This window comes from Protopterus annectens, chromosome 2.part1, assembly GCF_019279795.1.
Source record: "Protopterus annectens isolate FY-2018-M chromosome 2.part1, PAN1.0, whole genome shotgun sequence".
NCBI lineage: Eukaryota > Metazoa > Chordata > Ceratodontiformes > Protopteridae > Protopterus > Protopterus annectens.
This window is the reverse complement of record NC_056729.1, coordinates 572355611-572373617: the sequence shown is the minus strand read 5'-3', so window position 1 is coordinate 572373617 and position 18007 is coordinate 572355611. Positions and strand designations below refer to the sequence as shown.

Below are 18007 nucleotides of genomic sequence, written 5' to 3'. Positions count from 1 at the left end.
AACATGGGTCGGGGACTATAAACTACCCATAGATGTGAGTGTATGTATGTGTAATATGAAAAAAAGACTTAACAACATTCTTCTGTTTCTCCCTTTGCCTTGTAAGCTCTGTGGCTAGTTGTGGTTGTCCATAGGGTCACTCTAGGAGTTAGAATAGACTCATAAGAGAGTGAGTGAGCTAATTATCTTTGAAAAATAAAACAAAAACACAAAAAAAAAAGCATCTAGACTCAAGTTTCTTGGGGCTTGGTGGATTTTCACACATACTTAGAAGGGGAGAAACAACCTCTTCCCAAGGTCTTAGTCTAAAACTAGCCGTGCCCAGGTTTGTACTCAGAAGGGTGTGTTACAAGTTATGTGAGGGCTGGAGACATCATGGCCATTTTTTTCCTTATTTTTTCTCACTGTCAAACTCAGAAGTTTGCACAGAAAGTTTCTACAGCTTATCTAGAGACAGTGTACAATGTAGTAGAAACATAAGACGTATACAGATGGCGATCCTTTGGTGGTAGGGATTAGTAGGCATGCTGTTTATATGAATAACAGCAACAGTGTAAAATGTCTGAGTGTAGCCACTTGTTCATTCACTTTCATCTTGATCTAACACCAAAGTAGTAGGATATTGTGTACAAAGTGATTGTTAACAGCTTTTTGTTTACTATACTAACATGAACTTTAGTGTATAATTTGAATGAAACACAATTGCACTTCCAGGAATATTGTGTACTTATATGTGCTGTTATACAAAATGTACACAATGGGATAATTCACTGCCAATTGTGTAAAGCACAATTTTGTACTTGTATACTCTGTATATATTTTAGCTATGCAGAATAGTGATTTTTCAATCTTGAGACTCCTCCAAAAAGATGCACTACCCGCTCAAACAACATGGTTAACATAACACAAACAGACAAATAAATAAATAAATAAAATGTTGCACCTTAACACTCACAGCCTGCAACAGCAATGTTGTCATACTAGTGGGTCAAGCCACTCCTGAGTTTCAATAAATAGTTATGTTTCAAAATGGAACAAGGTTTTACAAACTGAATGTAAAATGCATCACTGTTGCACTCTGGATCTCATGACAAGTAGTAGGTGTAAAAACAATGTTTAACAGAAGAAAGCCTTGTCTTGTACATGTTCATAAAAACAAGAAAATGAAAGCATAACCATTTCTCATACCATGCTTGATTCTATTCTGTTCACGCCAAACACAGTGCTGTACATTGTAAGAAATGTATGCTATTGGGATTACCTGAGGAGCACCTTCAATTTGTAGCTCAATAACCACTGTATTTCCATCGTCCATTGCTGTACCCTTGATTGCCTTAATCTTTGTAAACTCTGCTAAACAGGTGGGCTGAAAGAGTAACGAAAAGGTCAGATAACAGAATTCTAAGGACATGCTAAACAATTACTGAAAAAAAGTCCTTCTACTACAAAATGGAGGCAAAACCAATCAATACAATCACAAATTTCTCATACGAACTTCATCAGACTAATAAACAATTAACCCACATTCACTTAAGTATTTGATCATGTGACTGTAAAAAAAAAAAGGCAGATTACACAAAAAAACAAATTAACATCATAAACATATATAAAAAAATCTGCCTTATACTTTTTCTCTTTAATAGTGGTTTAAAATTAATTGCCTCATTCAACCTTGGAGGTTTACTAGCAACTATTTTAATTTGCCATACAATCTCCTTACATTCCTCCTCTTCCCGCTTCCCTTCCATGTAGCAATTACTGACATGGTCAAGAACACTAACAAAAATCTTTTAAAATTGTGACAAGCAAGTGAATGCTTACAATGCACCTCTGCTATTTTCCAGCTGGAGTCATCTGGGAGAATAGGTTAGCATAGTCACTGGATACCCAAGCTACCTTGACAAGACACAGTTGACACAGCAGTTAAGGTCTTCTCCTCCCATTCACAAGGCAAAAGGTTTGATTCTGACCTCAGGCCAATGCCTGTTTGGAGTTTGCAGGTTCTCCTGTATCTCTCACCTTCAGAAAACATGTTTCCATCTCAAACTCACCAATGAATGGAGCTGTGAGCAGCAGCACAAACTCTACATGGTGCACTATAGGGGAAGAGTTGTGTAGACCAACCTCTTTGAGCATCTACAGTGGTATGCAGTATCCTCAAGATATGAGATTATGGATCACAAACTGAGTACCGTGGCAGTGCTAGTCACTCGGTATAAAATAAGGCTCTAGGTGATTCGGTCATGTTGACTAATGTCACCAAAATGGCCATGAGCAGTTACCGGTGATAAGTGGGTTGAGGATCCAGGCTACTCCTACCTGTGCCAGGGATCCATGCTAATGGTGGAACAGGTGTATGTGTCCTTATTGGTCAGTGTGTGCCTGCCATAAAGCCCAGCAGCCCTGGGTTAATACGCTACTGAATGGTGTCCAGTTGCCTAGCCTGGGTTACCTGGGGCAGCTCAGTTGAACAACAGCTGGATGTAAAACTAAACAACCTGCGAAACATGAACTAAGAATTACTACACTCAATGTAGGTTGCCTGACAGGACTTGGCTTGGAGGTGGATGACATGATTGTATGAAGGAGGCTGGACATCTTATGAGACAAGATGGAATTGCAGTGCAGCAAAGCCACTACTTGGCTTGGGATCTGAAGTCTACTACTCAGGAGGAGGGCAGGCTAGAAATGGTGCTGGAACTGTGCTGAGGGAGAGACTTCAGAAGGCAGTAATGGATGTCATCAGAAGTGGTGACAGATTCATGGCAATCAGACTCCAGTGTAATGAAAGGGCAGTATTCATAATCTTAGCCTACATCCCACAGCAGGGTTGTGATAGAGAGGAAAAGAGTGCATTCATACAGCAGTTACAGGACCTACTAGTTAAAGTAGGACAACATGAATTGGTGTTAATAATGGGAGACCTGAAGTCACATATTGGGACAGACAGAACATGAGGACTGCCTTGGGCAACAGGAATAAATAAGGAGAGGCCATTCTAGACTTCTGTCTGGCAAACGGCTTGATAGTAGCCAACACATGGTTCAGAAAAAGAGACAGTCACAAGATCACATAAAGAGTTGCCAACATGCAACCCAGGCAGACTTCTTGCTAGTAAGGAAATGGCACTAGGGTAGAATCAGTGATTGAAAAGTCATCCCCAGTGAAACAGTTGGCCCACAGCATAAACTACTAGTTGCCACAATCAGGTGCAAGCAGTGGTCACAGAGGGCTCTAAGGTCAACAGAGACCAGGCAGAAAACCTGGAAGTTGACTGGAAAGAAAGTATAACAGTTCAATGAGTTATTCAGGGCTCTAGCACCCCAAGATGAGGAGGAAAGAGGTGGAGTTGAAAAGAAATGGCAGCACCTGTAAACAGCATGTGTGAGGACAACAGAACAGATATGTGACTATGTCAGGTATGGAAATAAGGTACTTAAGGAAAGCCGGTGGTGGAATGCAGAAGTCCAGAAAGTCATTAAAAGAAAGAAGGAGTGCAGGAAAACTGGGAGATTGAAAAGACAGACCAGGCTAGGATGAAATACTGGTTGGTAAAAGGAAGTGAAGAAAGGAGTTGCAATAGCAAAGAATAAGGCATTGGAAGCACTCTACCAGCTTCCAGGGAGTGACACAGTAGGCGACACAAAGAAACTATATCAGGTTGTAAGGCAAAGACAGAAAGAAAGAAGACAGACACCCTTCATAAGGGTTGCTCACCAGCCCACAGGACATTAAAAGCAGCTGGAAGGAGTACATTCACCAGCTTCTAAATGAAGAAAACTCCACAGAAGCTGTACTGCCCCAGACACAGCCTATAATGAGAGAAGAGAAGGAAACCACCCTAGAAGAACTAAGAATAGCACTAAGGAAATTAAAGTCAAGGAAAGCAGCAAGGTCAGATGAGGTCACAGCAGATATGATAAAAATGCTGGGTGAGCTACGGGAGAAAAGGCTCCTGAGGGTACTCATAGCAGTGTGGAGAGAAAGGCATATCCCACATGACTGGAGCATAAGCATACTCATGCCAGTGTACAAGAACAAAGAGGGCATTCATAACTGTGGGCAGTATGGTGGTATCAAACTCGTGTCACATTACATGAAAGTTCTGGACAGAGCGATTGATAAACGGATACACAGAGTAGTAGAAAGTAAGATGGGATATGAGCAGTTCAGATTCAGATCAGGATTCAGCCCAACTGACCCAATGTTTGCAGTGAACCAGCTAGTTGAGAAGAAACTAGAGGTGAGGAAAGAGTCCAACTGGGCATTCCTAGACTTGGAAAAAGCATATGACAAGGTCCCAAGAAAGCTAATTTGGGCAGTACTGTGGTGGTTCAAAGACCCAGAAACATTGGTAGAATCAGTGCAGGCTATGTAAAGAAAAAGGGACTTGTTAATGGTCAATTAGTATGTGCTTCTAGGTTAATATCAGACTACGATCAGTATTTTATAGAAGTTAAGAATCTGCTCAAGATGTTTGTGGATAGGGGTTATCCTTTTGATATGGTGAGTAAAATTAAAAACAAGGTGTTTCAGAAAAGGAAAAACAAGATCTTTAACCTATTATTAGGTACTTGTCTTTTGTAGGATACTGAAGTAAAAAGGCAGAGTATTAATGAAACCCGGTGATAAATATTGCATGTTTTATGCTGTCTTTGGTGTTCCTAGTTATCTTGTGAATGAGGCCATAGTTTGTACTTGGGTATTTTGTTTAGTTTTGTGAGATCACCTCCTTTTTTTCTGGTCTGCAGTTTATTTCGGAGAACTACTATGTCCTCACAAGATTTGCTCATGGTCAGCGGACCTAGTTGCCAGCTAACTTGCTGTGAAAGAGACAAACAGAACGGTACAGTCCAAACTTCTGAATTGCTTGTTAACACTCTTACATGACTCATATGGTTGCCTAACCCAGAGGTAACCACATTACATAAGGAGAAATTGAGTGACAAAATTCAAACCCATAATGTAGATTTTTTTGATTGTGGAGCCAGTTGAGGTATTGTTGACCCCCTGCACCCTACTGTGGTAGCTAAGTTCCAAAACACACCTCCTCTTAGTTTATGTTTATGGAATATTAAAAAGTTTTTTGCAACAATTACTGCTATATTTTAAGAGACACATGATATTTCTTGAGAAATATTAAACATTAATTTTTTGAGGAGAATGTCTTGCTTGGTATGGTGGTCATTGCAGAATTATTCTCATGTAGACTCCATGAGATTTGGATTAATTGGTTTACAGAGGCTTGTGGTGTATTTAGATTTTATCTAATAGTGATATTAATGTCCTGAGTGATTTTATGGAAATAATTTTACATAAATAACTATATTTATTTCAAGGTTGAATACTTCAGATAAGTAAAAGGAGTAGCCATGCGCACTGCTTGTGCCCCCTTTATGCAATTTTGTGTTACGGCACTGGGAGCAAAATTATGTTTTCAAATCTGTTTTTTTGGCGAGTTTAGTGTCATACTTGAGGTTGCTGGATGGCATATTTGTCATTTGGAGAGGTAGTACACTGCAATTTAATGAATTTGTTAATTATTTAAATAATAGTATAGATGTTTTAAAATTTACATCTGCCTACTCCTATTAAGTTATCAAAATTTATGTCTGCCTACTCCTGTGAAGTTATCAACTTTTTAGATGTAACTATTAGTAAGAATTTGGCAATGCACAAATTTCGATTAAACTTGTACAAAAAACCTACCTATTCAAATAACTTTCTATATTTTAGTAGTAAACACCCTATGTTCCAGAATAAGGGACTTGTTAAGGGTCAGTTAGTACCTGCTTCTAGGTTAATATCTGACAACAACCACTTTTTTTTTTTTTACATACGTTGAGAAGCTGCTCAAGATGTTTATGGATAGGGGTTATCTTTTTGATACGCTCAGCAAAATTAAAATCAAGGTGTTTCAGAAAAGGAAAAAACAAGATCTTTTACCCATTACTAGACACTGGTCTTTTGGAGGATACTAAAATAAACAGGCAGAGTATTCATGAAACTTGGTGGTAAATTCTGCATGTTTCATGCCATCTTTGAAGTTTCTAATTAGTTATCTTGTGAATAAGGCCATAGTTTGTACATTGCGTTGGTTTGGTTATTTTGTTTAGTTTCGCAAGGTCATCTCCTTTTTTTTTGGTCTTACAAACTCGTACACGGAAATTTATTTTTTGTGCCATGAAAGAATCACTCCTTTTGGCCTCCTATTCCTTAATAGAACAAATGATACCTCAATCACAGGGAGGAAGAAACAACCCTTCATTGGAAGATAAGCAAGACACATCTCATGATAGAATCATATGTCAAAGTATCCCTCAAAGCTGGAATAAACTTCCCCTATATGCCAAGCAAAGTATTACCTTTGTTACCTTCAAACCTACATAACCTGGACAGGCAGCTTCAAATTCTCCCCTGGTCTATCATGTAATGTCCTTCTTCAGGTATGGGGGAACTTCTGAATAGGGTTGCTTGACAAGGCTTATAACAGCCTGCAGACTGATTGAACCTGTAATATGCTAGACAGTTGTTACAGATTTTTACCTCAAAATAATGAACGACTGAAGGTAAAAACTGTCAGGGCAAAACCAGGTTCTTCTCCTGTGAAGACAATATTCTGCATTAGAATAATGTATCAATATTCATTGCATTGAGACTTGTGTTTTCAAGCTGATTTTTAAATCACCTGCCATGATTCAAAATTATATTCAGTGATCAAATATATGACTATCTACCAAGGAGCAGTTTCAAAAAATCAACCTGCTGCCACTGAACTCATTGGCAATTGATGGTGCTTGACATCTTAAATAACTATGAATAAAAACAAAAAAAAGATTCACACTGGAGACATGCTCCCCATATCTTACACTCAGAGGGCTTAATTTTATGCAGCTCTGATTAAACTGTCAGCAGCCACATCCTGTCAGCATGATGGGACCATCTCCCACCAACATGGACAAATGCAGATGCCCATGTGTCAGGCTTACAGACTACCCTGCTGATGCCCTAGGGATTGATAGCAATACAAATATTACCCCAGTGATCAGTAGTTGCTAAACCAGAGGCCCAGAATTAACAAAGACATTAGTCTAAGCTACAAAGACAACACTGACTTACCAAAACCTGGAAAACCACTCAACCCAATAAACTATTAACCAATAGGCATGCTTGGTGAATCAGTAGACCGCACTGTATTAGTAAAATTCTGCTCCAACAGTTAAGCGCTTTCATCCCAAACGGGACATCATAACAACTGCTATAAATGTCAATCACCATATTTAAATAAGATACTGAAATCACATGATCAAACAGCTGACTTAATTTAGACAACAACACAAAAAATACATTCCTAATACAAAACATGTGTTAAAAACTTGTATTTACAAACATGTATTCAAAAATATATTTGTGTATATTATTAATGAAAACCCTTTTATATTCAATCAACTTTCAACATTCCAAACTTTTAAGTTTAAGTACTGGTCAGACAGCCATTGGCCTTGCTGTTGATTACTGTTTCACAAAGAAGTTAGTTAGATGTCTGACTGCTGCCTTCTTCCCAGTGCAGTGATGCTCTTCAAGCAGGGACTCATACCTATTCAGGTTATGTTTGTTGTTCTCTCAACTTTTGCATGTACGTGGCTAGAGAAGATGGTACAGATAAAGGTCTACAGCTGCCACTGGAGGAGAAGCTGCTTCATTTAGACACAGATGCCATGGCGGTATTTTCTATACATCTAGAATAAACACAGACTAAAGTAACAAGCAAACACAGTGGGCTGACTATTTTATCTCCATATCAGCAGAGTAATTAAGTGTGCAATTTATATCCAAGATTGTTTATAGTGTGTTTTAATAATGTAACTGAAACCTGTTTAAAAGCAGATAAGAGCTAGGGGCTGCATGGCAAAGATATCGGTCTAAGCCATTATATGGCAATAATTTTAATTTAAGTGGCCTTTTGATATATCCTAAAGAGGATTCCCAGGTATCAGGATAAATGCCACATTTCATTTTTGAATATCACTACAATACAAAAAAATATTTTTGATGTTCTACAAGCTTAACCTAATGACTCCTGGCACAAACTGTCAAAACTCTTTGTTTTTTTTGTTTTTTTGTCAAACTAATGGATATAAAATTTTCATGGGAAACTGTCACTCAGAGCCTCACTTTCGCACTCTCTTTTTAATTTATTTTTTCTTATCCTGTTTGCCCTTGTACCTGCAAAACATCAAGTCCTTTCCTCTGCAAGGCGATGAACCCGGTACCATACCAAGTTAAGAGATGCCCTGGGAAATGGTTCTTTAGACAGCCCAGAAGATTATTTCCTCCCTCAACTGCATCCTGACAACTCATTGAACTGTTACCTATGCCTTAACCCCTCCCATGGTGGTTGCATGTCCACTTGCAAAACCACAGGAACTAGCAATGCTCCCCTTTCTCTTACACATCTGTGATCCTTCTCATGCTTGGACAGGGGTTACCGGCACTAACAGGTATTTGCAATGTATGTCCTTCACAGAACCAGCATTTAAATTTCCATGCCCTGGTCCTTCTGGGGGGCACAGAGTCAGACAAGAAACCATCATAACCTTCCCACAGCATGGTCAGGGTGCTGCCACCCATTTACCATCCTCATGTGCCTGCACTTCCAATACCTGGATCACTACTCAGCTTAAGTTGTTTGGGCCACAGTCAGGGTTTTATCCTTCTGTACTGGAGAGCAGGTTATTTACCTTTAACATTAATCTGTGGTGAAGCCATTCAGAATGCACAGCTCTCATTTTTTTTTTTGCTTCAAAACCTTTACTATTTAGACTATTTGCCTACCCCCAGCTACCTTCAGGTTGTTAAAAGATGATAGCCATATCCATCACCTGAGTCCAATAAAGGGGCATTTCCTTTCACACAGCAGTTCCTGCCCTCAAGAGTTTGACTGCAATGAGCAAGGCAGGATATAAGGGCCTTTGCATGCACATCCTTGATGCCTGCTGTCTTCGAATCCCTTGAATTCTCAGAGTAGTTCTCATGGCCATTCCCAAGAGTTCTTTGTATCTTGAGTACTTTGAGGTGGATGAGTCAGTAATGGCTACTGTCCACCTCTGCAGTCTGTTCTAACCAGATCCATATCTGCCGCTCCAGTCTACGTCACTGGTATTGCAGTGATGGCTCCCATCCATTTACACAGAAGCATAGATGGCTCAACCTGAACCCTGTGCCGGTTCCATGAACTACTGCCCCAACCCCTCAAGTAAAGAGAAAATAAAATGTCTGGGCCTTCTACTGGCACACCAACCAGATGGCCAGGTACATCTCACACACACACAAACACACATGCACACACACATGTACATACACACACACACATGCGCACACACACACACACACACACACACACACACACACACACACACACACACACACACACACACACACTCTTCCTACCCCAGACAAACAGGTTCCATTTCTCTGCCCTGTCCTGACACTCCTCCTTCTCATTTTGTGAAAGAATAAAGAAAAACAAAATCTTTAATTCTTTTAAACTGTAGCAAGCAGTTGCTACAATTTATACCCTGCATCCTGCATGGAACACTACAGTGCTTGGGTTAACAAAAAAAAATCTTTTTTTATTTTAAACTGCAGCAAGCAGTTGCTATAGTTTTCAGTTGTTTCAGTTTATACCTCACATGGAGCGCTACAGCTCTCAAGTTTTAGTTTAAAAAAAAAAAAAAAAAAATATATATATATATATATATATATATATATATATATATATATATATTTTTTTTTTTACCTTAGAACTGTAGCAAACGTCTTGCTATAATGTAGATTACAGATGTTACAGTACAGACCACATGTGAAGCTGTAGAGTGCTCAGGATTAACTACAAATGCAATGCCAGCTTTTAAAAGCCAGTCACATTAAACATCGATTGGGATCAGCTGATTGTGCCCCTCCCAACACTGTGCACCCAGGCAGTTGTCACTTTCGCCCTGCCCTAACTACCTACTGCCTTTACAATATGGGGTCAGCTTGACACATTACGAGTGAGCTGTACCCCTCCTTGCAAAGCTACAAATGTGATGTGCTTGTTGTCTTTTTTAACCAACTCATGGTTATCCATGACTGCATAGCTTTGAGATCACCAGGCAAGTAATATATGTTGATCATATAATCAGGTAGATCTGAGTATTATTGATATAGCTATTATATGCTACATCCTGTACACTGTGAACAATAGTTATCTAAAACAAAGCCATATGGTAGTCTGCAATCAAGTTACAAAGATATGATTCTGGGGCATTTCTTCCCGCACTCCACTGAAAATTGGCTTGTTCCAAGTCAGATTTCACAGTATTGGCTTGTTCCAAGTCAGATTTCCCAGTAATCAAATGTTAAAATAAAATAAAATAAAATTAAATTAAAAAAAAGATGATACAAGGAAGACGTGATGAGTTCAAACCAATACATACAGCCATGTAGGTATGCAGAAAAATAATCAAGAACAGGAACAGAAATATCACAGTAGACATGCAAGCATTCTATTAGGATGCCATGGCCCACAAGGTCAAACACTGCAGAGAGATTCAGTATGATCAATACTGTATAGTGCCACTAGTCTATTGCAATGAGTAGATCATTAACAATTCTTCATGTAGCAGTCTTATGCTGTATATAGCAAGTATGAAAGCCTCACTAAAATGGGACCGATATTTCACTAACTGTTAAACAGGTCTCTAATTACTTATGGACTACCTTATCAATAATATTTCCCAAGAAAAAGAAGTCAGTGAATGGGTGTTAGTGGTCTAATTTATTCATGTTCAAGAATGATTTTTTTGAGGACTGGAATAACCACAGCCTTCTTCCCCTCAAATAAGTAATCAGACTTTGGTAGATTACTGGCCATCACCAGCTTTGATGGAAAGAAATGCATCCTACAACTCAAATGCCTCATACTAGAGATAACAGTATTGAACTCATCGAAATCCAGAATACTGAACATCAAGATAGTTACAGGGTGGACCAGGGAGTGGAGTTACTGCACCACCCTGGCAGTCAGCTAGAGGAAGAGGTGATCAAATGGAGGGAATCTTTTCAGCAAAGACTTAAGCAGAAGGACTTGCATTCTGAGCTGGTTAAAGCTCTTCTGGTAGCCAAACAGTCTCTCCACCATATGAAACATCACAATTGGTTGACTGGCTGCCAACGAGCTTTCTTTAGACAGAAATTCTGCCTTTTTTCAGGAACTGTCGTTCTCATAAAAAGAATATTTATTAAACTAAAGCTTGTCACTACACAGTTCCTTTGACATCAGCAATGCTCCAGTCTGTACCCATCTCTACACATAAGATGAAAATCATTGAAGATCATTGCCATAACGTGCTAGCCATCACTTTGTAAAAAAAGGGGTTGCTTGATCGATGAAAGAAATACAATACAGAAAGTTAATGAGACCCAAAATGTTAGAAATCTGATAAAACAAATGAACACCTCAGTCAAGACTATTAACATAAATCCATTTGATATAACAGAAGTAAATTTCACTTATTACTGTGTAGCTAAATTAGTAACAGATAACGTCTTACCATAAAAAAGCAGGGCAATAAGGGAAAGGAAGGGGAGAAAATCAAATGCATCATAGCTGTGTCAGAGAAAACTATAAAGCAATTAAGACAAGAAGTGTCACTGTCAGAAGAGTATAAAAGAGGGAACAGATCAAAACAAATACTTAGAAAGATAGAGGTGATAAAAGCAACATGCAGTATCACAACAGACCAGGATCTATCGTACACTATTGCAAATAATAAACTAAAGATAGCAACACAGGCAGAAACACTTAGAAGACATGCAGATAAATATAAAGAAAAGTACAAATTAAGCAATTCATAGTTGATCTCAAAAAATGTATAGAGAATTGGGAAACAAAGCAAAAGGAATAGAAGAAACACCACTAAATAAAGAAGACATAGACACATTTTTGAGAAAGATCTATGAAGACATTGTGGAACATAACAAAAATGCTGAGTGGTATGAAGAAGTAAAAGAAACAGTAAGAAGTTCAAATGTACAGCATATGAAATGGGATGAAGTAAAAGCCAGAAAAATTGAAACAAAATTAAGAGAAGCTTCTAACTGGAAAACACCAGGCCCAGATGCAGTACCTAACTTCAGGCTAAATGTAGTAACATCTTTACACAAAGATTTAGGCCTAAATAACAACTACATATATGAGCACTCTGAACAGACACCAACCTGGTTAACAACAGGAAAAACAATACTCCTCCTAAATAGTGAACCTGCAAGCTATCCTAAAAACTACAAACATGAACTTGTCTTTCAATGATATATAAACTATATACTGGAATTAATAATGGCAGATTTTATACACATTCGGAAGAAAACTCAATCATGGCAAAAGAACAAAAGGGTAATAAAAGAAACTCATATGGAACAAAGGACCATTTGTTATGAAATTAAGTCATAATGGAGAATTGCAAAAAGGGGAAGAATCTAAGTAGGGCATGACCAGACTACTGTACAGACGTATAAGACACACCCTTCACTGATTTAATACATTACAGTGACCATGAAACAGTGGCAAACTACTCTGCAGCTGAGCCATGATAAAGGACAAATTGATATCCCAGTGATAAATATTCAAAGAGGGATATTCCAGGGTGACTTGTTGTCACCACTGCTCTTTTGTCTTGCCCTTAACTGATTAAGATGTGTACTTAACCCATTTTTTTACAATCATACTAAATTTTCATTCCTATTAGAATCCTACTCCTTTTCCCAAAACCACCATCTGATTTTACTTAATATTGTTGCTAAAATCCATTTACTGTTAAACATACTTTAATTTCTTCTTTCATTCCATATAACCCATATAACATCAAATATTTTTTATCTAGCCTAACATATTCTTTACGTCTAGTCTATAGCATCCATATTTAATCATATCTATCTTTATTTTATCCACTACTTTTATTTCTTTAAAAAATTTCTTTACATAGTTTTCCCCATAACTTTTTTTCTATTTTGTATCTCAAAAACACATGTTCTGTAGTTTCTTCTTCTTGACAATGTAAACATATTCTATTACTTTTCTTTTTATAAGGCATATTTCCTTTTACTGGCAATTTATCTATTACCAATCTCCACAAAAAATATTGACTTTCTGCTTTCTGGTAACATCATTTGCTTCTTATTTTTATAGCTTTAATTTTTTCTTTTGTAATATTTTCCCATGGTTTTACATAGTAATGTTTTATCAATACATTCTTATACCATGCTTTTCTATCTTTTTCTATATCATCAATTTTTATTTTCCACAAAAATATTTTTTTCTTGGTAACATTCTATGTCTTCATTTATGTAACTTTTCCCTTTAACTCTTTTTTTACCATACCTCAAAAATTATCATACTTATATTTATACAGTTTTACTACTAATCTCTCATCTTTTTTCATTTATCCACATTAATGCTTTGTACAAATGCAATGCAACATATACCACTGGGTTAATTAACCCTAAACTTCCTCCTTCTTACATACAAAACTCCTCTTTTTACTGGATTTAATCTAAAGCCTATATAAATGAAAAAAAAATATCTTTAATAATTCCTTTTCAAATACTGTTGGCAACATAAATATACTTGCTAAGTAAGTTATCTTTCCCATCAGTACTGAATTTAACAAATAAGCCTTTTTTCTGAATGATAATTTATATGTTCTCCAGAAAAGACATTTGTTTCATTTCTTCTACTGTTTATTTCCCACTGAAATCGACTTACATATTTATTCCCAAATTTTATACCCAACACATAATTTCATTCATTGTAAAATATATATCCCCCTTTTACTACATCACCTAAACCTTTACTTTTTCTTCATTTAAATCCAAACCTATTAGACACTCATTTGTGCAAATTATTAATTCTTTTATCCAAATTTTGTTTTTTGCATTTATTACATAATTTGCATATGTAACCGAACTGGAATTATTAACTCTTTACGTGTTATATACTTTAATTTATGATTACTACATGCTGACATACATAATTTCCTAACTTTCTCATTTATATTTTTTCATTATTACCCATAACATATCATGTCCAGTTGTGTCAAATTTAAGGTCTCCCTATCATGATTTTTGCTTTTTCTTTTCTATTCATAATATTATCCGTACCTTCTCTAACTATCATCAATAATTCTCGACAACCAGTCGATGTTAGGAGATACTGCCAGTCATGCCAGGAGAAGTAGGGCAGTGGATGTATGACTTGGGCCAACACAGCTAGCTAGGATTTTGTAAATAATTATACATCATTTATATATCAAACTGATTTGTACATATGCTTGTGCTAAAACTATATTTATGAGGTTTGTCTGTGTTAAAATGTATCAACAATGTACCCTGTTGGAATGAAAATAAATGTACATGTATTACTGAAACCAAATTAAATGTATATGTTTTAATAAAGGACACTGGGACAGCAAAGGGTAACCATATAACTTACTTTAAGACAAACAAGGAAAATGTACATGAGCTGTTAAACCATTAAAATAGCACTCCACAGTGTTGAAGAGGTCCAGAGATGGTGTGTCTGGAAGAAGCCTTTGTTCATTATCTCAGTAAAAACAGGAGAAGCCCCAGGCACTGCCATAAACATTTAGATGTGTATTGTGTTCATCTATGCTAAATTCCTGTCTCAGGTTGAAAGGGGAATACTGTGACAACCTAAAGTCAGGTGACCAGATGAGGCCATTCTGCAGTCATCTTGGATATTATATTTTACAGGGAGAAATATCTGAGTATTTTATTGTGCCTTGCTCTATCAAGTAAGTTATTAGGGAATAGTAATTCTCCTAGATTCAGTCAGGAATGTAGTGAGGCTTAGTTTAGAGAGTGTTTTTCTTTATTTGTATGAGTCTGTCCATTGATGTTATTTTCAATATTCCCTGTGATTTGAACTCTGTGGTTTACTGTAAATATATAGTCAATATTTTCAGCTCTTCTATTATTTATTATTAAATATACTTAAAACTTTTACTGTGGCTGGTCCTTTTTAGAAAGTATTTAACCTTTGAGATTGCTTTTGTTTGGCAACACTGTGTGGGCCACTCCAGAAGGCCTAGCTGTCTTGGTCAGCTACTATCAGTTGTATTGGGAGGGTGGTCTAATGGTTAAGGTGTTTGCCTTACAAACACAAGGTGCAGGGTTTGAGTCTCACAAGGGATAATTGGCTAGGCTTAAAATGGCTCTCACGGGCAGTTAGCTTAGTACTAATCTATGAACCTATGAACCTATTAGTATTAATATCACACAGTATAATGGGACACCCTTAAGAGTAGCTGATTGTGGAGTGTTTGGTGGTGGTGATAAAGTAGCCTTGTACTCTGGGCAGAAGAGGACTGTGTGTGAAAAATCAAATCTCACAGTGTGTATGCATCAGCTACTTGGAGCTTCTTGGCTTGGACACTCAGCTGAGGACCTAACCCTACAGCTGTACCAGTGGGGAGTCTTATTGGGGACCTGGAGCAGGACAAATAGAGATCCAGACCCTGGACTGAGTGTATTCGCTGTGTCCTCTTAAGGGAAAGTGTGCTTGATGCAGAGAAGTCTGCATCTGGAAATAGTGAATATATCCATTTGTATTACAAGTGCACGTCCCTCTCCAGTGTCAGTGGTGAGGATTCAGCCTCCTTAATTACTGACCCAGCATGGGGATGTCAAATATATATATATATATATATATATATATATATATATATATATATATATATATATAGACAATACCTTAATTTTTATGCATTTCTTATAGTATTCCACCTGGTTCTGCAGTCAAATCTATATTTACTTGTCATAATACTTTACATAACTCATTTAAAGAAATCTCCTTTTCCAACTCTGTTCTCTTTTTCTGTTAACTTTCTTACTTTCCATGTTTTATTCCCTGCCATCTTTTTTTACTTTAAACATTTCTGGTACATATTGTACTACACAATTCATAAACTTTTTTCCTGAGTTCTTTCTATTTCTTCTTTTCATTTTTTTATCTCTCATTACACTACCATCTCCCTTTACTAATCTGCTTAAGTAACCCAATACTACTACTGTTTTTCCTTGTAAAAAATATATTTGCTGATACAATAATTTTTGTATTCTTTCTTGATTTCTTTCATTTAACTATTTTTCTTTGTCAAAGTATTATCACATTCTAAATCTTCCAATGCATCGCTACATCTTTATATTTTTCTTGCTCTAATTTCTCACATCATAATGCCACTTTAAAAACTTTTTTTTATATTTTCCTTAAATATCATCTGCCATTCAGACCATTTTTTATAAAATGTTCTCATAGTAATATGATCTTTACATAATTGTATTGCTAATCTCTTTCCCTCTTCATTCCATGCATTCTCGTTTATCCTTTTTATTCCTTTGCCTGATTTTATATATTCCCATTTTCTTTATCTCTAGCCATATTGCAAGATGATCAGAAAATCCTGTTTTAACTACCTCCCCTTCTATAACTAAACCTTCTGATACTATAAAATAATCTACTTCGGTTCTATACATACCCCTTTTGTAAGTCCATGAATTTCTATCCCAAAGTTTTAACTTACTCTATCTTATAACTTCTAATTTTTTATATCATTTTCTTTCTTTTTACTTACCTTTTAAACCACAATAAAAGTTTTCTGTTATTATAGTATTCACATTAGTCATTGCATATGCCAAAATCTAATGAAATATGCTTTCCCTTTCTTTACAATTGGTATAATTGTATAATGTTATAATTCTGTGTACTTGCTCTTTCCATTTAACATCTACAATTGATAACCTTCTCATTTTTGCTAGGCGTACATCTAATATCTTTACTGTACTGCTACAGAATACGGTTATTCCAGAACATCTCTCATTTCCCAAATTCCAGATTATCCTTCCTTCTCATAGTTCCTCTGTTTGTAATCTTTATTCATTTGTTAAAATTCTTGTGTGTTCTAATACAATTACATCTACATCACATGTATTACACCACTCCAAAATCCCTGTTGTTCTTACTACACTCTGAACACTATTCACATTTAGAGAAAACACTTTATAATTTTCATTTTCCCTTTTCCTTAGCTTCATGGATTTATAAGTTCACAGCTAATTACTAGGCAGGCTTTCATAACAGGCCATTCTAAGCCAAGCCAACTTCCCTCCCAAAGGTGAGACTCAAACAGCTACAGCTATGCCATTCCACACAATATAAGTGTTAATGAGTTAAACTCAATGAACTGTACTCTAGCAACATTTAACAAAAACTGAATTTCCACTAATCAATGATCTATGCCTAAAGTCATTAATACTAACTTTTCACATTTTTCCGAAGCTAGAAAGTTGGTACTTAAGAAATATCACACATATCTATCAGGCATCTAACAGTTACAGGAAATTACAATTGCAAGCAAATCAAACAAAGCATGAGCAGTTTAAGGACAGGAGGGGGAGTATAATGAGCCAGTTATGTACAAGTACTGTGGTTAAAGGACTTGTAAGGGGGCAATAAGTGTGGTGTGTTTAAGAGGGGAGGGGCACTGTAAAGGGAGGTGAAAGAACACATGAAAATAAGGGGAGTACAGTGGTGCAGCGGTTAACGTTGTCACCTCACAGCAAGAGGTTATCCGGTTCGATTCTCGGCTGGGGTGGCCTTCTGTGTGGAGTTTGCATGTTCTCCCTGTGTTCGCGTGGGTTTCCTCCGGGTACTCCGGTTTCCTCCCACATTCCAAAGACATGCATCTGGAGCATTTCTCCCCGGGCCTCCGCTGAAAACAGGCTCTGTGGAACTTAGTCAGACATTCCCGGTCAACAAATGTTAAATAAAATAAAAATAAAAAAAAAAAAAAAAAGATGCGCTAAGAAGATGGAAAACATACAGGGCAGAAAGTTAGGAGGTAGACAATAGCTGAAATACTTGGGACAAAATGGATTTGGGGAGCGGGGC

At 36.9% G+C, this 18007-nt stretch overlaps 1 protein-coding gene across 7 annotated transcripts in view; it reads right to left on the bottom strand.

The window, feature by feature from the left end:
- PTK2B (protein tyrosine kinase 2 beta) overlaps positions 1–18007 on the bottom strand; it is a 2401727-nt gene that overhangs the window by 442150 nt on the left and 1941570 nt on the right. For all 7 annotated transcript variants that reach the window (XM_044062346.1, XM_044062339.1, XM_044062341.1 and 4 more), the window contains one exon: positions 1262–1366. In XM_044062346.1, the coding sequence (XP_043918281.1) occupies positions 1262–1366 (105 nt within the window). The remainder of the gene's footprint in view (positions 1–1261; positions 1367–18007) is intronic.